Source organism: Leucoraja erinacea, chromosome 2 (genome assembly GCF_028641065.1).
Source record: "Leucoraja erinacea ecotype New England chromosome 2, Leri_hhj_1, whole genome shotgun sequence".
In the NCBI taxonomy this organism is placed as follows: Eukaryota; Metazoa; Chordata; class Chondrichthyes; order Rajiformes; family Rajidae; genus Leucoraja; species Leucoraja erinaceus.
Genome location: NC_073378.1, coordinates 26,855,553 through 26,879,601, shown reverse-complemented (window position 1 = coordinate 26,879,601; position 24,049 = coordinate 26,855,553). Strand labels below are relative to the sequence as shown.

At 47.6% G+C, this 24,049-nt stretch overlaps 1 protein-coding gene across 1 annotated transcript in view; it reads right to left on the bottom strand.

Annotated features, from left to right (window-relative positions):
• Positions 1 to 11,369: 11,369 nt before the first annotated feature.
• ripk1l (receptor (TNFRSF)-interacting serine-threonine kinase 1, like) overlaps positions 11,370 to 24,049 on the bottom strand; it is a 37,164-nt gene continuing 24,484 nt past the window's right edge. The window contains exons 7-11 of the mRNA XM_055653618.1: positions 23,627 to 23,729; positions 19,413 to 19,994; positions 18,457 to 18,549; positions 16,236 to 16,391; positions 11,370 to 12,067 (exon numbers count right to left, since the gene is read on the bottom strand). Of these exons, the coding sequence (XP_055509593.1) occupies positions 11,784 to 12,067; positions 16,236 to 16,391; positions 18,457 to 18,549; positions 19,413 to 19,994; positions 23,627 to 23,729 (1,218 nt within the window). The 3' untranslated portion in view covers positions 11,370 to 11,783. The remainder of the gene's footprint in view (positions 12,068 to 16,235; positions 16,392 to 18,456; positions 18,550 to 19,412; positions 19,995 to 23,626; positions 23,730 to 24,049) is intronic.

Genomic DNA, 24,049 nt, shown 5'->3' with positions numbered 1-24,049 from the left:
CTTACTCACGAGTGCGGAGGCGTGTGATGCCCATGTCATATCCTCAGAGATGTGGACTCCCAGATATTTAAAACAGTTCACCCTATCCACAGGATCCCCATTTATCCTCAATGGAGTGTACGTCCTCGGATGATGTGCCCTCCTAAAGTCCATGATCAGCTCCTTCGTTTTTTTGATGTTCAAGAGGAGGCTGTTATCCTGACACCAGAGTGCTAGATCAGCCACCTCCTCCCGGTAGGCCTTCTCATCGTTGTCTGAGATCAGGCCCACCACCACAGTGTCATCAGCAAACTTAATTATTGAATTGGAGCTGAACCTAGCCACACAGTCATGTGTGTACAGGGAGTACAATAGGGGGCTGAGGACACAACCCTGGGGCGATCCTGTGCTCAGGGTGAGGGACTCCAGTATGTACCTCAGTCAAGATAGCTACCTAGTTATCCAGTATGTAGCTCAGTCTAGATGGATACCTGGTTATCTATTATGTAGCTCAGTCTAGCTAGCTACCTAGCTGTCCAGATATGTAGTGTTCAAGAAGGAACTGCAGATGCTGGAAGATCGAAGGTACACAAAAATGCTGGAGAAACTCAGCGTGTGCAGCAGCATCTGTACATATCCAGATATGTAACTCAGTCTAGCTATCTACCTAGTTATCCAGTAAGTAACCATCCAGCTAGATATCTAGCTATCCAATATGTAGCTATCTAGCTAGCTGCCTAGTTATCCAGTTTGTAGCTCAGTCTGGTATTTAGCTCAGTTTAGCTAGCTATCTTGCTAGACACAAAATGCTGGAGAAACTCAGCAATTGAGGCATCATCTATGGAGAGAAGGAATTGGTGATGTTTCGGGTTGAGACCCTTCTTCAGACTGATGTCGGGAGGGGGTTGGACAAAGAAAGAAAGTGAGCGGAGACAGTGGGACTAGTGGGAGGACTGGGAAGGGTGAGGGGATGGAGAGAGAGAGCAAAGGCTACCTGAAGTTAGAGAAGTCAACTTTCATACCGCTGGGGAGTAAACTACCCAAGCGAAATATTAGGTGCTGTTCGTCCAATTTGCACTGGGCTTCACTGACAATGGAGGAGGCCCAGGGCAGAAAGGTCAGATTGGAAATGTGAGGGGGGAGTTGTAGTGCTGGGTCACTGTCTATGACGCATCTGCGCCCAGGAAACTTCTTCCGTCTCCGCCGCATCTGCATCCAGGAAACCAATGATTTCCATCCTGCACTCAAATTCACTTGGACCATCCCCGACATCTCCCTACCGTTTCTAGATCTCACCGTCTCCATCACAGGAAACAGACTATTGACCGATATTCACTATAAACCTACTGATTCCCACAGCTATCTGGACTACACTTCTTCCCACCCTTCTTCTTGTAAAGACTCTATCCCCTACTCCAAATTCTTCCGTCTACGCCGCATCTGCGCCCAGGACGAGATGTTCCATACTTGGGCTTCGGAGATGTCCTCATGCTTTAGGGAACGGGGATGCCCCTCTTCCATTATAGATGAGGCTCTCACTGGGGTCTCCTCGATATCCTGCAGCTCCGCTCTGTTCCCCCTCCCCCATTTGTAAGATGGACAGGGTCCCCCTTGTCCTCGCCTTCCTCCCCATCAGCCATCACATACAGCACATAATCCTCCAACATTTTTGCCATCTCCAAATAGATCCCACTACTGGCCATATCTTCCCATCTCCACCCATTTCTGCTTTCCGCAGAGACCGTTCCCTCCGTAACATCCTTGTCAACTCGTCCCTTCCCACCGAAACCACCCCCCTCCCCAGTAACTTTCCCCTGCAACTGCAGGAGATGCACACCTGTCCCTTTACCTCCCCCCTCGACTCCATCCAAGGACCCATACAGTCTTTCCAAGTGATGCAGAGGTTCACTTGCACCTCCTCCAACTTCATCTACTGCATCCGCTGTTCCAGTTGTCAACTTCTCTAATTCGGCGAGACCAAGGGCAGGCTCGGGGATAATTTCGTTGAACACCTCCGCTCAGTCCGTCTTAGCCAAGCTGATCTCCCGATGGCCCAGCACTAACTCCCCCTCCCATTCCCAATCTGACCTTTCTGTCCTGGGCCTCCCCCATTGTCAGAGTGAAGCCCAGCGCAAATTGGAGAAACAGCACCTCGTATTTCGCTTATGAAGTTTACACCCCAGTGGTAAGAAAGTTGACTACAATAACTTCAGGTAGCCCTTGCTCTATCTCTCCTTCCCCATCCCAGTCCTCCCACTGTCTCCGCCCACTTTCTACTTTGTCCTACCCCCTCCGTCTGAAGAAGGGTCTCGACCCGAAACTTCGCCAATTCCTTCTCTCCATAGATGCTGCCTCACCCGCTGAGTTTCTCCAGCATTTTGTATCTACCTTCGATTTTATCAGCATCTACAGTTCTTTCTTAAACTTGCTATCTTACTATGCAGTATGTAGCCATCTAGCTAGCTACATAGTTATCCGGTATGTAGCTCAGTCCAGCTAGCCATCTAGCTATCCAGTATGTAGCCTTCTAGCTTGCTATCTAGCTATCCTGTTTGTAGTGCAGTCTAGCTAGCTACCTAGTTATCCAGTATGTAGCTCAGTCTAGCTAGATACCCAGCTATCCAGTATGTGGCTCAGTCTTGCTAGCTATCTAGCTATCCAGTACGTAGCCATCTAGCCTGCTACCTAGTTATACTATGTAGCCAGTTAGCTACCTAGCTAGCCAGGTGAGTAGCTCAGTCTAGCTATCTACCGAGCTATCCAGTATGTAGCTCAGTCCAGATACCTGCCTAGTTATCCAGTATGCAGTCATCTATCTAGCTATCCAGTATGTAGCTCAGTTTAGCTAGCCATCTAGCTATCCAGTATATAGCCATCTAGCTGTCCAGTATGTAGCTCAGTCTAAGGTAGACAAAAATGCTGGAGAAACTCAGCGGGTAAGGCAGCATCATGGAACGAAGGAAATAGGCCAAAACCCTATTTTGGGCCAAAACCCTTCTTCAGACTGATATGAGGGTGGGTGGGGTGGGGGGGGGGGAGAAGAAAGGAAGAGGAGGAGCCAGTGGGCTGAGGGAGAGCTGAGAAGTGGAGGAGAAAGTAGGGACTACCTGAAATTGGCGAATATTGGCGAAATGTTCATACCACTGGGGTGCAAACTGCCCAAGCGAAATATGAGGTGCTGCTCCTCCAATTTACAGTGGTCCTCACTGGCCATGGAGGAGGCTCAGGACAGAAAGGTCGGATTCGGAATGGGAGGGGGAGTTGAAGTGCTGAGCCACCGGGTTGGTTATTACGAACCAATAACAGGTTGGTTATTACGAACCAAGCGGAGGTGTTGGGCGAAACGATCGCCAAGCCTGCGCTTGGTCTCACTGATGTAGAGCAGCTGACATCTAGCTAGCTATCTAGCTATCCAGTATGTTGCTCAATCTAGCTAGCGATCTAGCTATCTATATCTAGTGTGTAGTTCAGTCTAGCCAGCTACCTAGTTATCCCCTCACCCCCCATTTACTGGTGCCCTCCCCTCACCCCCCATTTACTGGTGCCCTCCCCTAATTCCCCCATTTACTGGTGCCCTCCCCTCATCCCCCACTTACTGGTGCCCTCCCCTAATTCCCCCATTTACTGGTGCCCTCCCCTCACCTCCCATTTACTGGTGCCCTCCCCTCATCCCCCACTTACTGGTGCCCTCCCCTAATTCCCCCATTTACTACCTGATCCTTACATCCTTAAACACACATATGCAAGTGAGGAACTGAGGCAACAGTAAATGGGGAATCTTCTCTCTGTCCCAACATGACCGTAGTCCTCCTACTAGTTTCACTATTGTCCTGCCGAGTTTCAACCTTTTCCACAGCTAGCAATGGACCATTGTGGGCTCCACCTTTCTTTGGTCGTTGGTGTTGACTTTGATTTGTTCTTTTCACACCTTTTAATCCATTTGTTCTTTTCGTATCTCGCGTTTCAATCTCCCCTGACTCTCAATCTGAAGAGTCCCAATAGGAAACGTCACCTATCCATGTTTTCCACAGATGCTGCCTGACCCGCTGAGTTACTCCAGCATTCTGTGTCTATATAAACTAAATCTCAATAGACAATAGGTGCATTCTGGACTCCCCCAACATCGGGAACATGTTTCCTGCCTCTGGCGTGTCCAAACCCTTAACAATCTTATATGTTTCAATGAGATCCCTATCATCCTTTTAAACTCCAGAGTGTACAAGCCCAGCTGCCCCATTCTATCAGCATATGACAGTCCCGCCATCCCGAGAATTAACCTCGTAAGCCTACGCTGCACTCCCTCAATAGCAAGAAAGTCCTTCCTCAAATTAGGAGACCAAAACTGCACACAATACTCCGGGTGTGGTCTCACTAGGGCTCTGTACAACTGCAGAAGGACCTCTTTGCTCCTATACTCGATTCCTCTTGTTATAAAGTCCAACATGCCATTCGCTTTCTGCTGTACCTGCATGCTTACTTTCATAGACTGACGAACAAGGACCCCCAGATCCCGTTGTACTTCCCCTTTTCCCAACCTGACGCCATTTAGATAGTAATCTGCCTTCCTGTTTTTGCAACCAAAGTAGATAACCTAACATTTATCTGCATTAGACTTCATCTGCCATGCATCTGCCCATTCCCCCAACCTGTCCAAGTCACCCTGCACTCTCATAGCATCCTCCTCACTCCTCACAGTTCACACTGCCACCCAGCTTTGTGTCATCTGCAAATTTGCTAATGTTACTTTTAATCCCTTCATCCAAATCATTGATGTATATTGTAAATAGCTGCGGCCCCAGCACTGAGCCTTGCGGTACCCCACTAGTCACTGCCTGCCATTCTGAAAGGGACTCGTTAATCCCTACTCTTTGTTTCCTGTCTGTCAACCACTTCTCTATCCATGTCAGCACTCTACCCACAATACCATATGCCCACTAATCTCCTATGTGGGACCTTATCAAATGTCTGAAAGTCCAGGTACACTATATCCACTGGCTCTCCCTTGTCCATTTTCCTAGTTACATCTTCAAAAAATTCCAGAAGATTAGTCAACCATGAATAGTCAACCTGCGACTCCATCATCAAGTTCACTGACGACACCACTGTTGTGGGGCGTATCACTGATGGGGATTAGTCAGAATATAGAAGGGAGATCGAGCAACTGTCCATATGGTGCCAGCGCAATAACCTGGCCCTCAACACCAGCAAAACCAAGGAACTCATTGTGGACTTTGGAAGGAGTAGGAGGGGGACCCACAGCCCCATTTATATCGACGGGTCGATGGTTGAAAGGGTCAAGAACTTCAAATTCCTGGGCGTGCACATCTCTGAAGATCTTTCGTGGTCCGAGAACACTAACGCAATTATCAAAAAAGCTCATCAGCGCGTCTACTTCCTGAGAAGATTACGGAGAGTCAGATTGTCAAGGAAGACTCTCTCTAACTTCTAAAGGTGCACAGTGGAGAGCATGCTGACCGATTGCATCGTGGCTTGGTTCGGCAATTTGAGCGCCCTGGAGAGGAAAAGACTACAAAAAGTAGTAAACACTGCCTAGTCCATCATCGGCTCTGACCTTCCTTCCATCAAGGGGATTTATCGCAGTCGCTGCCTCAAAAAGGCTGGCAGTATCATCAAAGACCCACACCATCCTGGCCACACACTCATCTCCCTGCTACCTTCAGGTAGAAGGTACAGGAGCCTGAAGACTGCAACAACCAGGTTCAGGAATAGCTACTTCCCCACAGCTATCAGGCTATTAAACCTGGCTCGGACAAAACTCTGATTATTAAAAACCACTTTCTGCTATTTGCACTTTATCAGTTTATTTATTCATGTGTGTATATATTTATATCATGCTATATATACACATTTATCTGTTTTGTAGTAAATGCCTACTATTTTCTGTGTGCTTAAGCAAAGCAAGAATTTCATTGTCCTATACAGGGACACATGACAATAAACTCTTTTTCCCTTCGTAAATCCATGCTGACTCAGATCGACCCTGTTACTGCTATCCAAATGTTCGGCTATCTCATCTTTTATAATTGACTCCAGCATCTTCTCCACCACCGATGTCAAGCTAACTGGTCTATAATTCCCTATTTTCTCTCTCCTGCCTTTCTTAAAAAGTGGGATAACATTAGCTACCCTCCAATCCACAGGAACCGATCCTGAGTCTATAGAACATTGGAAAATGATCACCAATGCATCCACGATTTCTAGAGCCACTTCCTTAAGTACCCTGGGATGCAGACCATCAGGCCCTGGGGATTTATCAGCCTCAACCTGGGTAAATTTCACCCACCCAGGGGGTAAATTTGTTGATTCTGGATTTGTGCTGTTTTTTTCTCATTGACTGACTGTGTTTGGTTCTGGTTCACCGGTATCTGTTCATCATTAGTTGTTCATAAATAAGTGAAATAACATTGATATGTGCTATTGAAGTTGCCTGGGGTAAACGGGACAAAAAGGTTGGGAAACCTCTGAACTAAATGATTGTTCTTTTAAACCATGAACCCTCTGTCTATAGCAAGTGACTGAAAGCAACTGAATCTGGTGTAAACTACAAACTCACTTTGTTGAGTTCTTGCTATTTGTGGTTTACAACTTCCCTAGCAGCAAAAAAACACAGGATAAGGGAATAACGTTCACTGCAAAGTCCAATCAAGCAAGGATAGACCGAGGGTCACTAATGAGGTAGATAGTAGTTCAGGACTGCTTTCTGGTAGTGGTGGGATGGTTCAGTTGCCTGATAACAGCTGGGAAGAAACTGTCCCTAAATCTGTGGGTGTGTGCGTTCTCACACTTCTGTACCTCTTGCCCGACGGGAGAGGGGAGAAGAGGCAGTGGCCGGGGTGTGCCTCGTCCTTGATTGTGCTGCTGGCCGTGAGGTGTAGATGGAGGGGGCAGAAGCTTTGTAAAGTTCACTTGTGGCTTTGAGGTCAGGATTTACAGACTGGGGATTTACGAATTTCCGATGATTTCACTTTCAATTTGATTTTGTTCGCAGTGATCACTTCGTGTCAGAGTGACAGTCGTGACAGAATCTCTGGAGTTACAAACAGGCATTGTACGGTACGTGCGTTTAATGTTGATAAATTGTAATGTTACTTTAGTGTTCATGTGCTTCAGCTATTTGTTTACTTTAGTTTTCTTCCGTTCAGTTTAATCCAGTTTAGTTCAGTTCATAGAGTCACAGACTGATAGTGTGGAAACAGACCCTTTGGCCCAACTCACCCCACACCGTCTAACATGTCCCAGCTACACTTTAGTCCCACTTGCCTGGACTTGGTCCATATCGCTCTAAACCTGTCCTATCCATGTACTGTTGAACTGCTTCTTAAACATTGGGATAGTCCCAACCTCAACTACCTCCTCCGGCAGCTTGTTCCATACACCCACCCTTTATTGTGAAAAAGTTACCCCTCAGATACCTATTAAATCTTTTCCCCTTCACCTTGAACCCATGTCCTCTGGTCCTCGATTCCCCTACTCTGGGCAAGAGACTCTGTGTATCTACCCGATCTATTCCTCTCATGATTTTATACACCTCTTTAAGATCACCCCTCATCCTCCTGCACTCCATGGAATAGAGACCCAGCCTGCTCAACCTCTCCCTGTAGCTCACACCCTCTAGTCCTGGCAACATCCTCGTAAATCTTTTCTGGACCGTTTCCAGCTTGACAACATCTTCCCGATAACATGGTGCCCAGAACTGAACATAATATGCTAACTGCAGTCGCACCAACTTCAGTTTAGTCTAATTCAGTTTACTTCAGTTAGTTCAGTTACTGTAAGTTCAGGTTAGTTTTGTTTATTGTCATGTGTATCAAGGTACAGTAAAAGGCTCTTGTTGCGTGCTAATCAGACAGTTGGAGAGTGCAGAGAAGAACTTACCGACGGGCTGCGTGGCCAGAATGCTTCCCGATGGGCTGCGGTTGTGGGCTGGGAATGCAGCCGGAGGCCTTTATTGAAACGCCGCGGTCTCGATACCTCCCGGATCGCCGCGTAGAAGTCGGGGCCCGGCCGGGGCCCTCGTAAGTAGAAGCTTGAGTCGGGCGATACCCGGCTGAATTACTCCAGCACTCTGTGAAACGTCACCTATCCATGTTTTCCAGAGATGCTGCCTGACCCACTGAGTTACTCCAGCACTCTGTGAAACGTCACCTATCCATGTTTTCCAGAGATGCTGCCTGACCCACTGAGTTACTCCAGCACTCTGTGAAACGTCACCTATCCATGTTCTCCACAGATGCTGCCTGACCCGCTGAGTTACTCCAGCACTGCGATACATCACCTATCCAAGTTCTCCGGAAATGCTGCCTGACCCGCTGAGTTACCGCAGCGTCTATCTTGTGTCTTTGTGTCTATCTTGGGTACATGAATAAGACATGTTTGGATTGGATTGGATTGGATTGGATTCAATTTTATTGTCATTGCACTTTTCAGTACAACAAAATGGTTTAGCCTGCAGTTATAGCATAGAATAAATAACAAAACAAACACTCAACACAGTTTAAAGTCCCAAAGTCATTGTCTCTTCCCTCCTTGCTCTCCCTCTGCGCTGAGGCAATCCAGGCCTCCGATGTTGTGACCCCGCCGGGTGATGGTGTTCAAGTCCCGCGGCTGAATCCGAGCTCCGCAAACGGGCCGGTTCAAACTCCGCGGCCCGGGGCGTTCGAAGCTGCCGCCCTCCAGTCCGGCAGACGCAGCTGTTGGTGCGGGAGCTCCGGAAAAACAGGTCACCAACCTGTGAGCTCCCGACAATGTCGTCCACTGGCCGCGGCCAAGCCTCCGAGGCTCCAGTCGGGTCGGAAGTTGGGTCGCCCCGCAACCACAGCCCCGAAGTCGGCCACCCTCGTGTTGGTAAGTCCTGGCTCTGCCTCCGGAGCCTCGAGGTCGGTTGCAGTTGGAGGCCGCCAGCTCCACGATAGGCCTCAGCGCAGACGGACCTGGAGGATACGGCAGGAAACGTCGCAACCCCCCCCCCCCCCCCCCCCCCCCCAGAAGAAGAGTAAAAAAAATGTTACAAAAAAAAAATGTTACACCCACCCCCCCACAACTAAATAAACCGAAATAAACTGTAACACGGGATAAGAGAATACAAAAAAAAGAAAAGACAAACGGACTGCACGCGAGCCGCAGCTGCAAGGCAGCTCCGCCACTTCCGGAGGTTTAGAGGGATATGGGTGAAATGCAGTCAGGTGGGACTAGTGTAGCTGTGACATGTTGGCCGGTGTGGGCAAGTTGCGCGGAGGGGCCTGATTCCACACTGTATCCATGTGACTCCATGTGTATAGGAATAGTGCACTGAGTCAGTATTAAGTATAAAGGGAGTTTAAAATAAAAAACAGATACATTTGGAGGTTTTCTTATTTTTATTATCCATTGTTTTGAAAATATATACATATAAACCACATAAAAAGTACATAAATAGTGGTAAATTTCAAATACAATCATGAGATGGGCTCTCGTTAGAAATACACAATGTGACAATTCCCAACCACATTCACGGCTTCTGAGAACATAAACTAGAAATGCCTGAACATTCAATAATATGGCAGATGTTTGAATTCAAGTTGATTAGTTTAGTTTAGTTTAGGGATACAGCACGGAAACAGGCCCTTCGGCCCACCGAACAGCAATCCCCGCACATTAACACTACCCTACACATACTGGGGACAATTTACTTTCATACCAAGCCAATTAACCTACCAACCTGCACGTCTTTGAAGTGTGGGAGGAAACCAAAGATCTCAGAGAAAACCCACGCAGGTCATGGGGAGAACGTACAAACTCCGTAAAGACAACACCCGTAGTCGGGATCGAACCTGGGTTTCTGGCGCTGTGAGGCAGCAAGTCTACTGCTGCGCCATCGTGCCCCCCAAATAATTCCTGAACAATCTGTACTCATAAAAGCATACAGTGTGGAAACAGGTCCTTCGGCCCTTCAAGCCAGCACCGCCATTCAATGTGATCATGGCTGATCATCCACAATCAATACCCCGTTCCTGCCTTCACCCTATATCCCCCGACTCCGCTATCTTTAAGAGCCCTATCTAGCTCTCTCTTAAAGGTATCCAGAGAACCGGCCTCCACCGCCCTCTGATGCAGAAAATTCCACAGACTCATAACTCAGTGTGAGAAAAAGTGTTTCCTCGTCTCCGTTCTAAAGGGCTTACCCCTTATTCTTAAACTGTGGGCCCTATTTCTGGACTCCCCCCAACATCGGGAACATGTTTCCTGCCTCTAGCGTGTCCAAACCCTTAATAATCTTATATGTTTTAATAAGATCCCCTCTCAAACTTCTAAACTCCAGAGTGTACAAGCCCAACCACTCCATTGTTAGAAACTTGAGCAACAATATTAATGCTGGAGCACTAGCTCCTTGTGTCTCATGTATTACATTATTTTTTAACTGATCGCTTGATTATCATTGTACAAATTAATACTTAACTGCAAATTAAACAACAAAATGGAAATAATATAAATTGGCGTGATAAAACTCACTTATTTAATTAACACTGCAGAAAGTTGAAGCAAAAGTGTCCAAAACAATAATCTTTCCTTTTGTACCAGTGCTCCATAACAACGCAGGCATCTCTTTTGCTGTTCCCATCATTAAAAATGTAGAAAAGTACTGGAGTAGGTTGGAAATCTCAGAACCTGAGGTGATGTTTCATTGCAGGTACAGGGGTCTACGTAAAGCCTTACCTATTAAAAAAAAACAAACCTATACCATGTTGGTCCATAAGATATAGGAGCAGAATGAGGCCATTCGGCCCATCAAGTCTACTCCATCATCCAATCATGGTTAATCTATCTTGCCCTCTCAACCACATTCCTTCCCCTATGCCTTCTCCCCATACCCAGTCACCCTTTCTGTTTGACTTTTAGAGATACAGTGCGGAAACAGGCCCTTCGGCCCACCGAGTCCGCAACTCCCTGCGATCATCCTGTACACGAGCACTATCCTACACACACACACACACAGGACAATTTACAATTTTTACCCAAGCCAATTAACTTACAACATGTTGAAAAATATTCTTCGACCAAAAATTGGTCCCCATGGAGAAAATCGATACTTTTGAAGTCGCAGGTGTAGTTGTAGTGGGGTCGCCATGTCGTTGTAGGTAGTCGAGGTAGTCGTAGGTAGTTTTTGTTAATTGACTTTGCTGACTGGTCATTTTCATTGGCTCATTGGGGAAAAAATGTAAGCAGTAGTTTTCAGAACCAAGGATAACTGGCCGGTAATGTTAAATGTCTGCCGAACTTCACAGCTGTGTATCTCTGGCTTTTTAAAAGATGTCTGGATTCTTAAAAGTGTCTCCACTCCTACCCCCCCCCCCCCCCCCCCCTCTCCCACCTTCTCCCCTCCCCCCCTCTTTTAGGACTTACCGTACACTGTGCTAGACGTCTTAACCTTCCTGTTCATCGGGGTGTGTGCCTGTCGTATCACCTTGGCTTTGCACCGTGTGAATTGCAGACCCCGCTTTCCCTGGCCCCCGCATTTGCGATGTGTGTGTGTATGTGTGTGTGGGTTGCACTCTGACACTCGCCGTTCCCGGTTTTTCAGTGAGTGCCGCGAACTAGACATTCACCGGCAGTCCGCTGAAAAATCGCCCAAGTGGGACAGGCCCTTAACGCTGTAAGGCAGCAGCTCTACCCGCTGCGCCACCAATAGGAACCTGTGTAGCAACTTTTTATGTTACACATTATTACACGTTACACCGCTGCGACAGTGTGGCGCAATTTCCCGCATAAAAAGACGAAGACAGCAATGCATTGAAACGGGATGAAAGTTAGGAGCATTTCTGAAGGTGGAGGACGAGGTCTGACCTTTCGCAACTGAGGAGGGCTTGAACCACTTTACCAAGAGTGGCGCCTTTGAAGCCTTCTTTCATCTGCCATTTGTGCAGCATCTTATAGACTTTCTCCTTCAGTCCATCCCTCTCGTAGTCATGGTCGATTTCATCGATCTCGGGCTCGCGGAAGCCGAGTTTACGGGCGCACTGTTTCCAATCCTTGCCCAGCTCCCCTCGCAAGAGGTCCAAGTGAGATTCCGTGACGGGACGACCATCTGAAACTGGGGAGAAAGAGGAACGTCAGAGGCACCCTCTCCAACAGCGCTCAACAAAGTGGAAACATGGAAACATAGAAAATAGGTGCAGGAATAGGCCATTCGGCCCTTCGAGCCTTTACCGCCATTCAATATGATCATGGCTGATCATCCAACTCAGTGTCCCATCCCTGCCTTCTCTCCATACACCCTGATCCCTTTAGCCACAAGGGCCACATCTAACTCCCTCTTAAATATAGCCAATGAACTGCCCTCAACTACCTTCTGTGGCAGAGAATTCCACAGATTCACCACTCTCTGTGTAAAAAATGATTTTCTCATCTCGGTCCTAAAAGACATCCCTCTTATCCTTAAACTGTGACCCTAGTTCTGGACTTCCCCAACATCGGGAATAATCTTCCTGCATCTAGCCTGTCCAACCCCTTAAGAATTTTGTAAGTTTCTATAAGAGCCCCCCTCAATCTTCTGAATTCTAGCGTGTACAAGCTGAGTCTATCCAGTCTTTCTTCACATGAAAGTCCTGCCATCCCAGGAATCAGTCTGGTGAACCTTCTCTGTACTCCCTCTATGGCAAGAATGTCTTTCCTCAGATTAGGAGACCAAAACTGTACGCAATACTCCAAGTGTGGTCTCACCAAGACCCTGTACAACTGCAGTAGAACCTCCCTGCTCTTATACTCAAATCTTTTTGCTATGAATGCTAACATACCATTTGCTTTCTTCACTGCCTGCTGCACCTGCATTCCTACTTTCAATGACTGGTGTACCATGACACCCAGGTCTTGTTGCATCAACCCCTTTTCCTAATTGGCTACCATTCAGATAATAGTCTACTTTCCTGTTTTTGCCACCAAAGTGGATAACCTCACTTTTATCCACATTATACTGCATCTGCCATGCATTCGCCCACTCACCCAACCTATCCAAGTCACCTTGCAGCCTCCTAGCATCCTCCTCACAGCTAACACTGCCCCCAGCTTCATGTCATTCCTCAAACTTGGAGATGTTACATTCAATTCCCTCATCCAGATCATTAATATATATTGTAAATAGCTGGGGTCCCAGCACTGACCCTTGCGGTACCCCACTAGTAACTACCTGCCATTCTGAAAAGGACCCGTTTACTCCTACTCTTTGCTTCCTGTCTGCCAGCCAGTTCTCTATCCACATCAATACTGAACCCCCAATACCGTGTGCTTTAAGTTTGTATACTGATCTCTTATGTAGGACCTTGTCGAAAGCCTTCTGAAAGTCTGGAGAACAGCTAACGCCGATAAACACAAAAAGCTGGTGTAACACCGCCCTCTGAGACAGAGAATTCCATAGATTCACAACTCTCTGTGAGAAAAAGTGTTTCCTCATCTCCGTTCTAAATGACTTACCCCTTATTCTTAAACTGTGGCCCCTGGTTCTGGACTCCCCCAACATCGGGAACATGTTTGCTGCCTCTAGTGTGTCCAAACGCTTAATAATCTTATATGTTTCAATAAGATCCCCTCCCATCCTTCCCAACTCCAGAGTGTACAAGCCCAGCCGCTCCATTCTCTCAGCATATGACAGTCCCACCATCCCGGGAATTTACCTTGTAAACCTTCACTGCACTCCCTCAATAGCAAGAATGTCCTTCCTCAAATTAGGGGACCAAAACTGCACACAATACTCCAAGTGTGGTCTCACTAGGGCCCTGTACAACTGCAGAAGGACCTCTTTGCTCCTATACTCAAATCCTCTTGTTATGAAGGCCAATATGCCATTCGCTTTCTTCACTGCCTGCTGTACCTGCATGCTTACTTTAATTGACGGATGAACAAGGATCCCCAGATCCTATTGTACTTCCCCTTTTCCCAACTTGACACCATTTAGATAGTAATCTGCCTTCCTGTTTTTGCTACCAAAGTGGATAACCTCACAATTATCCACATTAAACTGCATCTGCCATGCATCTGCCCATTCACCCAACCTGTCCAAGTCACCCTGCATTCTCATAGCATCCTCCTCACAGTTCACACTGCCACCCAGCTTTTGTCATCTGCAAATTTGCTAATGTTACTTTGAATCCCTTCATCCAAATCATTGATGTATATTGTAAATGTCGGAGATGGTCCAAGTGAATTTGAGTGCAGGATGGAAATTAGTGGTGTCTTGGGCGCAGTTACAATAACAAAGATAGTAGACAGTTGATGTTCTGGTTCCTCACCAAGTTTCATTTCTCACCAACAGAGCTACCCCACCTCCTCTGCCCACCACCTATCTGTATTTTCGATAGGACGTATACCCTTGAATATTCAGTTCCCAACCGTGGCCCTCTTGCAGCCATGTCTCTGTAATTCCCACATCATACTTGCCAATTTCTAACTGAGCCTCAAGCTCGTCTACTTTATTTCTTATACTTCGCGCATTGACGTTTCACAGAGTGCTGGAGTAACTCAGTGGGTGAGGCAGCATCTCTGGGGAACATGGATAGGTGACGTTTCACAGAGTGCTGGAGTAACTCAGCGGGTCAGGCAGCATCTCTGGAGAACATGGATAGGTGACGTTTCGGGTCGAGACCCTTATTCAGACTGAGAGTCAGGGGAAAGGGAAACGAGAGATAGAGACGGTGATATCGAACAGATGAATGAAAGATATGCAAAAAGCAACGATGATCAAGGAAAGGTGGAGCCCACAATGATGCAATGTTGGCTGCAGGCAAGGTGATAACGAGTTATACAGGTGGCGAAACTCAACAGGACAAGTTACCATGTTATAGGAAAGATGCTGTCAAGATGGAAAGGGAAAATGTACGTAAGAATAATTCTCATAGATACAGCATGGAAACAGGCCCTTCCCCTCTTATCTTAAAGATATGTCCTCTGCTTTCTCTGAACCATCCTATCACAACTAGAGAGTAGTCCTGAGCTACTGTCTACCTCGTTGGAGACCCTCGGACAATCTTTGATCGGACTTCACTGGACTATCTTGCACTCAAATTGTTCATGTTATTCCCTTTAATCTGAGTCAGTACACTGTGGACAGCTTGATTGTAATCACGTGTTGTCTTTTCGCTGAGTGCTTGGCACGCAAGAAAGGCTTTTCACTGTACCTCGGTACACGAGACAATAAACTAAACTCAACGAGTGGCATGGTGTCGTAGCGGTAGAGTTGCTGCATTACAGTACCGGAGTCCTGAGTTCCATCCTGACTACGGGTGCTGTCTGTACGGAATTTGTACATTACCTCCGTGACCGGGTGGGTTTTCTCTGAGATCTTCAGTTTATTCCCACGCTCCAATGGCGTACCGGTTAATTGGCTTGGTATAAATGTAAATTGTCCCTCGAGTGTGTAGGGTAGTGTTAATGTGCGGGCATCGCTGGTCGGTGTGGATTCGGTGGGCCGAAGGGCCTGTTTCAGCGCTGTATCTCTAAACTAAACTAATCTCTTGATTCCCTTTCTCTGGGTAAAAGATTCTGTGCAGTCACCCGATCTTTTCCTCTCATGATTATATACGCATATTAATTAATCCATACCAATAAACAGAGACACAATGCTGGAGTAACTCAGTGGGACAGGCAACATCTCTGGTGAGAAGGAATGGGTGACGTTTCGGGTCGAGACCCTCCAGCAGACTGAGATTCAGGGGAAGGGGAAACGAGAGATATAAACGGTGATGTGGAGGAGATATAGAACAAATGAATGAAAAATAAACAAAAGAATAACAAAGTTAAAGGCCTGTCCCACGAGCATGCGACCTGCATGTGGCAAGCGCGACCTAAAGGGCCGGTCCCACCACGTGGTCCTAACGTGGTCGCTTGAGCCGCATGGCATGCGGCAAGCGCGACCAAAACAGAAGCGGGACCCATGCGGAGGTCGAGTGAGCGACACAGCGTCGAGGCGGCTGTGGGCCGGCAGGCCGTTGCCGGGCTGAATTTTTAAACACGGTCAGTTTTTTGGAGCCCCGCGCGATGTTGGAAACCAGCTCCGCTCAACTCCATACGGCTCCGGCGATCGAAGTGGGTGACCGGCCCCGCGAGGCCATACGGCTCAAGCGACATGCTTGCTGCATGCAAGCGCATGCTGGTGGGACCGGCCCTTTAGGTCGCGCTTGCCGCATGCAGGTCGCATGCTCGTGGGACAGGCCCTTTACTTTTCAATAAACTGTTCATTGTTTTATTTGACGTCAAAAACGTTGTCTTACCCAAATTCTGCTGAAGATGAGCGTTAGCTGTCTGCCTGGGCGGCTTGACGCCTTTATGTTTTTTTTTGTTGGTGACCTTTTTTTCAACGTACATAGTGTTATTGTCACCAATCTGAACACTCCTGGTGTGGGACAAGCAGATGCTGTGCTGGCTTTCTACAGAATGGGAGATAACAAACAGCAGAAGATTTACAAAATAGGCAAAGAGTGCTGGAGTAACACAGGGGGTCAGCAAGCATCTCAGGTGAACATGGATAGGCGACGTTTCGGGTCGAGACCCTTCTTCAGATTGAGAGTCAGAGGAGAGGAAGACACAGAGATAAGGAAGGGTAAGGTGTGAAAATGAGAGATCAAAAGAGATGCGGCTGAAGGAGAATGTGAAATAGATCATTGTTAGCTAGGATAAGGTGACAACAAAGCAAACAGATAAAATGTAATCGGGGACAGTCAGACTGGTGGGAGAAATGGGAAGGAGGAGGGAATGGAGGGAGGACAAGCAAGTCTTACTTGAAGTTAGAGAAGTCAATGTTCATACCGTTGGGGTGTAAGCTGCCCCAGTGAAATATGAGGCACTGTTCCTCCGATTTGTGCTAGGCCTCACTCTGGCAATGGAGGAGGCCCAGGACAGAAAGGTCAGTGTAGGAATGGGAGGGGGAGTTAAAGGGTTTAGCAACTGGAAGTTCAGGTTTTACGAGGCTGTTGCCAGGACACGAGGGCTTGAGCTACAGGGAGAGGTTAGGACTTTATGACTGAGATGAATTTATAGTGTCATATAAAATCATGAGGGGATTACATAGGGTGGATGCACAGTTGATTTTACCCAAGGTAGGTGAATCAAGAACCAGAGGACACAGGTTTAAGGTGAGAGGGGAAAGAGTTAACAGAAAGTTCCTCCAGGGATTTGATGGCACTGGGCCTGTACTCGCTGGAGTTTAGAAGGAGGAGGGACCTCATTGAAACTTACCAAATAGTGAAAGGCCTGGATAGAGTGGATGTGGAGAGGATGTTTCCACTAGTGGGAGAGTCTACGACCAGATGTCACAGCCTCAGTATAAAAGGACGTTCCTTTTGGAAGGAGATGAGGAGGAATTTCTTTAGTCAGAGGGTGGTGAATCTGTGGAATTGATTGCTATAGAATGCTGTGCAGGCCAAGTCAATGGATATTTTTAAGGCAGAGATATATAATTCTTAATTAAGGCGGGTGTCAGGGGTTATGGGGAGAAGGCAGGAGAATGGGGTTAAAAGGGAGAGATAGATCAGCCATGATTGAATGGCAGAGTAGACCTGATGGGCTGAATGACTCCAATAACATGAACATAAACTTATGAAGAAGGGTCTCGATCTGAAATGTCACTTATCCATGTTCTCCAGAGATGCTGCCTGACCCGTTGAGTTACTCCAGCACTCTGTCACCTATCCCTGACCCTGACCCGCTGAGTTACTGCAGCACTCCGTGTCATCATTTAGTGTTTGGTTTGTAGTTTTAGTTTTAAAGAACAGAAATCCGCCATTCGGCCCACTGAGCCCGTGTCGACCAGCGATCACCCGCGGAGGGAATTGCACAGTTGACGTACAGGTCAGGACCCTCCTTCAGACTTCTTCTGATGACGGGTCTCGACCCGAAATGTCATCTGTCCATTTAGACAGGTACATGGATAGGAAAGGTTTAAAGGGATATGAGCCAACAGGATCAGCTTACCCCGTGCTTACTAGCACTATCCTATACACACTAGAACCAATTAACTATTTTTTTACCGAAACCAATTAACCTACAAACCTGTACGTCTTTGGAGTGTGGGAGAAAACCGGAGCACCCGGAGAAAACCCACCCAGGTTACGGGGAGAAAGTTCAATGTCTTCAACACGGAGAGTTAGTGTAAGAACTCTCTGAAGAAACCAACCCTTAGTTTAGTTTAGTTTAGAGAGATGCAGTGCGGAAACAGGCCCTTCGGCCCGCCGGGTCCGTGCCAACCTGCGATCCCCATTCATTAACACCATCCTACACCCACCAGGGACAACGTTTTTACATTTTCCAAACCAATTAACCTACAAACCTGTACGTCTTTGGAGTGTGGAGGATCTAGGAGAACGCCCGCGCAGGTCACTGAGAGAACGTACAAACTCCGTACAGACAGAACCCGTAGTCAGGATCGAACCCGGGTCTCCGGCGCTGCATTCGCTGTAAGGCAGCAACTCTACCGCTGCGCCACCGTGACCTTACCTTGGCCAAAATTCTTCAGGTTGCTCGGTTCCGTCTGGCTGACAGGACTCCGGATATAATTCCCAACGTAGATATCAGATACACTTTGAGTTCCTGACATTGGAAGGAAATAAGATAAAAGAAACATTTGGAACGAGTTGTAAATCAGCCTTTACGAATGCCGGTGTAGACTCGATGGGCCGAATGGCCTAATCCTGCCTCTGTAACTTTATCAACCTTATGAACTATTGAACCTTTTAAATATTAAAGATGCACGGAAGTTTGTAAGGAGAGTATGGAGGCATAGTGATCCATAGAGACAAAATGCTCGAGTAACTCAGCGGGTCAGGCAGCATCTGCGGAGAACATGGATAGGTGACGCTTTGGGTCGAGACCCTTCTTCAGACTGAGAGTCAGGTGAGTTACTCCTGCATTTTGTGCCTATCTTCAGTTTTAACCAGCATCTGCAGTTCCTTCCAACACATGGGTTTAGTTTAGTTCACAGATGCAGCGCCCAAATAGGGCCTTTGGCCCACCAAGTCCACACCGACCAGCGATCCCTGCAGATTAACACTATCCTAAGCCCGGCACAATTTTTACATTTACACCAAGCCAAATTAATCAGCAAATTTGCACATGTTTGGAGTGTGGGAGAAATCCGAAGATATCGTAGAAAACCCACGATGTAACGGGGAGAACGTACAAACTCCGTGCAGACAGCACACGTAGTCAGGTTTGAACCCAGGTCTCTGGCGCTGTGATGCAGCGACTCTACCGCTGAGCCACTGTAACAAATGGTGTACTCTGGGTAGCACATTACCTCCCCACGGGTAGACACAAAATGCTGGACCCTTCTCCTCGACCCAAAACGTCGCCCATTCCTTCTCTCCAGAGATGCTGCCGCACCTGCTGAGTTACTCCACCATTTTGTGTCTACCTTCGATTTAAACCAGCTTCTACAATTCTTTCTTACTCACCACCCCATGGGTATTGATTCCAGGTACCGAGCTGTGCTTTCGATGAGGCATTGGTCTCCGGAGTGGGAACGAGAGCTGGTGTCTGTAGAGCAGGGGATCTGTAGTCCACGAGGTACCCCGGGTAACTGTGCTTGCTCGGGTGCTGGAAGTTGGTCTCCTCCTTGATGAGCCGCGAGAGGTCGGCCGAGGGGTGGTGGGAGGTGTACAGGTCCTCGTTGGGTTCTGCCCTAGGCAGGCCTGTGGCCACGGCAGGGTAAGAGCTGCCGAAGGCCGGCTCGTTGGAGACCCGCTTGCTCCGCTCCTTCATCAACTCGTCCCGGATGCCTTCTAGCCGGTTGGCCGCTGCCAACGAGACGCCTGGCCGGCTGCCCGCCGCCAACGAGGCATCTAGCCGGCTGCCCGTCTTGTGGTACCTCAGCTCCTCCCCAAGCTTCCTCCTCACTTGCTCGTCCTCCCTGCTCTCGCACGAGCTGTCCTGCTGGTTCTCGACCGGCTGGCTCAACCCGCTGGCGTTGAAGGAGCCCTCCAGCAAGTGACCGTTCGCAGATGCCACTTGTGAGCTGTGCAGTGAAAACGGGTCGTCTGCAATGAAAACGGTACACGTTACAGTCACGCATTCATACAGTGAGTGATAGGAACAGGATGAGGCTCTATAAGGCGCTGGTCAGGCCGCATTTGAACTATTGTGAGCAATTGTGGGCCCCATATCCGAGGATGGATATGCTGGCTCCGGACAGGGTCCAGAGGAAGTTTACAAGAATGATTCCAGGAATGAGGTCATAAGGAATAGAAGTAGAATTAGGCCATTCGACCCATCAAGTCTACTCCGCCGTTCAATCATGGCTGATCTACCTCTTCCTCCTAACCCCATTCTGCCTTCCCCCATAACCCCCGACACCGTACTAATCAAGAATCTATCTATCTCTGCCTTAAAAGTATCCACTGACTTGGCCTCCACCGCCGTCTGTGGCAATGAATCTCACAGATTCACCACCCTCTGATTAAATAAATTCCTCCTCATTTCCTTCCTAAAGGAACGATCTTTAATTCTGAGGCTGTGCCCTCTGGTCCTAGACTCTCCCACTAGTGGAAACATCCTCTCCACGTCCACTTTATCCAGGCCTTTCACTATTCGGTAAGTTTCAATGAGGTGTCCCCTCATCCTTCTAAACTCCAGCGTGTACCTGTTTTTTGTATTCTAGTCTTTTTTACCACCAATTCCACTCGCAAATTATCTTCTTGGGAATCTTACACCAGCACTCGCAAATCCCTTTGCAGCTCCAATTTATGGATTTTGTAACCATTTAGAAAATTGTCTACTCCTATATTTCGTCACCTATCCCTTTTCTCCAGAGATGCTGCCTGACCCGCTGAGTTACTCCAGCACTCTGTGAAACGTCACCTATCCATGTTCTCCACAGATGCTGCCTGACCCGTTGAGTTACTCCAGCTTTTTGTGTCTGTCCTCCCTTCCATTGACTCCATCTGCACCTCACGCTGCCTCGGCAAGGCTAGCAGCATAATCAAGGACCAGCCCCACCCCCGCCACTCCTTCTTCTCCCCTCTCCCATCAGCCAAGAGGTACCGAAGTGTGAAAACGCACACCTCCAGATTCAGGGACAGTTTCTTCCCAGCTGTTATTTGGCAACTGAACCATCCTACCACAAGAGAGCGGTCCTGAACTACTATCTACCTCATTGATGACCCTTGGACTAACTAGGATCAGACTTTACTGGACAAAACCTTGTGCATGTTATTCCCTTTAACATAGTAATCATGTATTGTCTTGCCGCTGACTTGTCAACAAAAATTTTGCACTGTACCTCGTTACACGTGACAATAAACTGAACTCAAACCATCTACACTAGTCCCACCTGCCTGCACTTGGTCCATATCCCTCTAAACCTGCCTATCCATGTACCTGTCTAAATGTTTCTTAAACGTTGGGACAGTCCCAGCCGCAACTACCTCCTCTGGCAGCTCGTTCCATACACCCACCACCCTTTGTGTGAAAATGTTTCCCCTCGGATTCCTATTAAATCAAGAAATTATAATTATGCATTATGTTTATATTTTACACACAACTACAATTATAAATTATGCAGGTCCTATCACAACATTATAAACGAGCTGCCGGAGGAGGTAGTTGAGGCTGGGACTATCCCAACATTTAAGAAACAGTTAGATAGGTACATGTATAGGACAGGTTTAGAGGGATATGGGGCAAACGCAGGCAGGTGGGACTAGTGTAACTGGGACATTTTGGTCGGTGTGGGCAAGTTGGGCCGAAGGGACTGTTTCCACGCTGTGTCACTCTGTGACTACACTAGTCCCACTGCACATGCCCCAACACTATCCTACACACTAGGGACAATTTTTCAATTTACAGAAACTAATTAACTTACAAACTTGTACGTCTTTAGAGTGCGGGAGGAAACCGGAGCACCCGGAGAAAAACCAACGCGGTCATGGAGAAAAAGTGCAAACTCTGTACAGACAGCACCCGTAGTCGGGATCGAACCCGGGTCTCCGGCGCTGCATTTGCTGTAAGGCAGCAACTCTACCACTGCACCACCGTGATCTTCCCAACTTCTATACTCAATACTTTGACTGATGAAGGCCAATGTGCTGAAGGCCTTCTTGACCGCCCTTTCTACCTGTAACTCCACTTCAAAGGAACTTTCTACCTGCACTCCAAGAACCCTCTGCTCTACAACACTTCCCAGAGCCCTGCCATTCACTGTGTAGGTCCTGCCCTTGTTAGACTTCCCAAAATGCAACACCTCATATCTCTCTGTATTAAATTCCATCAACCATTCCTCAGCCCACCTGGCCAATTGATCCAGATCCTGCTGCAACCATCTTCACTATCTGCAAAACCACCCACTTCTGTATTTTCTGCAAAACATGTATATTCTCATCCAAATCATTGATGTAGATGACGAATAGCAACGGGCCCAGTACCAAACCCTGAGGCACATCACTTGTCACCGACCACCAGTCCGAGAAGTAACCTTCCACCATCACCCTCTGCTTCCTTCCATGAAGCCAATTTTCTATCCATTCAGCTATCTCACCTTGGATCCCATAGGATCTAACGTTCCAGATTAGTCTACCATACGGAACCTTGATGAATGCTTTGTTGAAGTTAGTCAGTCTGCTCCACCAGAGGGCGATGGAGCTCACAAGTCCAACAATGCACTCCTCAACTTTATTGAAGGTAAACACAGAGTGCTGGAGTAACTCAGCGGGTCAGGCAGCATCTGTGGAGAACATGGATAAGTGACATTTCACAGAGTGCTGGAGAAACTCAGCGGGTCAGGCAGCATCTCTGGATAGAAGAAAGGGGTGACGTTTCAGGTCAAGACCCTTTGTTTAGACCCTTCTGAAGAAGTGTCACCCATTCCTGCTCTCCAGAGATGTCCCGCTGAGCCACTCCAGTATTTGTGTCCATCTTCGGTGTAAACCAGCATCTGTAGTTCCTTCCTACACATTTATGGAATGGAATACTTCATTGTCACATGTGAGATTCTTTGCTTGCATAGAAACATAGAAAATAGGCGCAGTAGGCCATTCGGCCCTTTGAGCCGGCACCGCCATTCTTTATGATCTTGGCTGATCATCCAAAATCAGCACCTCGTTCCTGCTTTCTCCCCATATCCCTTGATTCCTTTAGACCTAGGAGCGAAATCTAAAGGGCCTGTCCCATTTGGCATTTTTATCGGTGACTAACGTATCAGGTCACTGAAAAATACGCGGCGTGATGATGTATGACATGCGGTGTTTTGCTCAAGTGTCGCAACATTTTTTTTGTCGTAGCTGAATTTTGAAATGTTCAAAATCTTTTGGCGACACTGATATGACGCTGGCAGCCGCCGAAAAATCACCAAGTGAGACAGGCCCTTAAATCTCTCTTGAAAACAAAACAAATTAGTTTTGTACCCAATGTATACAAATAGCGGCGCTGACAAAGTTGCAAAGATGCTCCTCGATTTACGATGCTTCGATTTACGATATTTCGACTTTACGATCGGCAAATGCCGGGCAATGGTAGCAAGCCGCACGTCACTTACAGTCACGTGATGGCGATGTATTAAATGCGTTTTCCACTTGCGATACTCTCGATTTATGATGGGTTTAACGGAAGGTAACCACCATGGTAGGTGGAGGAGCAGCTATAGTTATCAAAGTGAACTGGTGTTGTACTGACATACCTCTGGTTGGGGTGTCTGGCATCAGCCCGACACAATCCACCTGCAGAGACGTCATCCGTTTCACTAGTTGTCTGGACGCAGTCGGCGTCTCCTGGGTCAGTTCCTGAAGTAGGTGAAAGGACAGAACCGTGAGAAGCCCCGCGAGGTGCACAGCGGCCTGCAGCGGCCCCCATTTTAAAAAGCAACCCATCACTTTTCTATCCAGAGAGTTGTGAATCAGAGAGTGTCTCTGAGTATCCTCCAGTGCTTCTACTCAGCGGCTATGGAAAGCATTTTATCTAGAAACATCACAATCTGGTTTGGGAACAGCTCTGCCCAGGACAAGAAGGCTCTGCAGAGAGTAGTGCGTTCGGCCAAACGCACTATGGGAACTACACTCGCCCCCCTGCAGGAACTATACATCAGAAGGTGCAAATCCAGAGC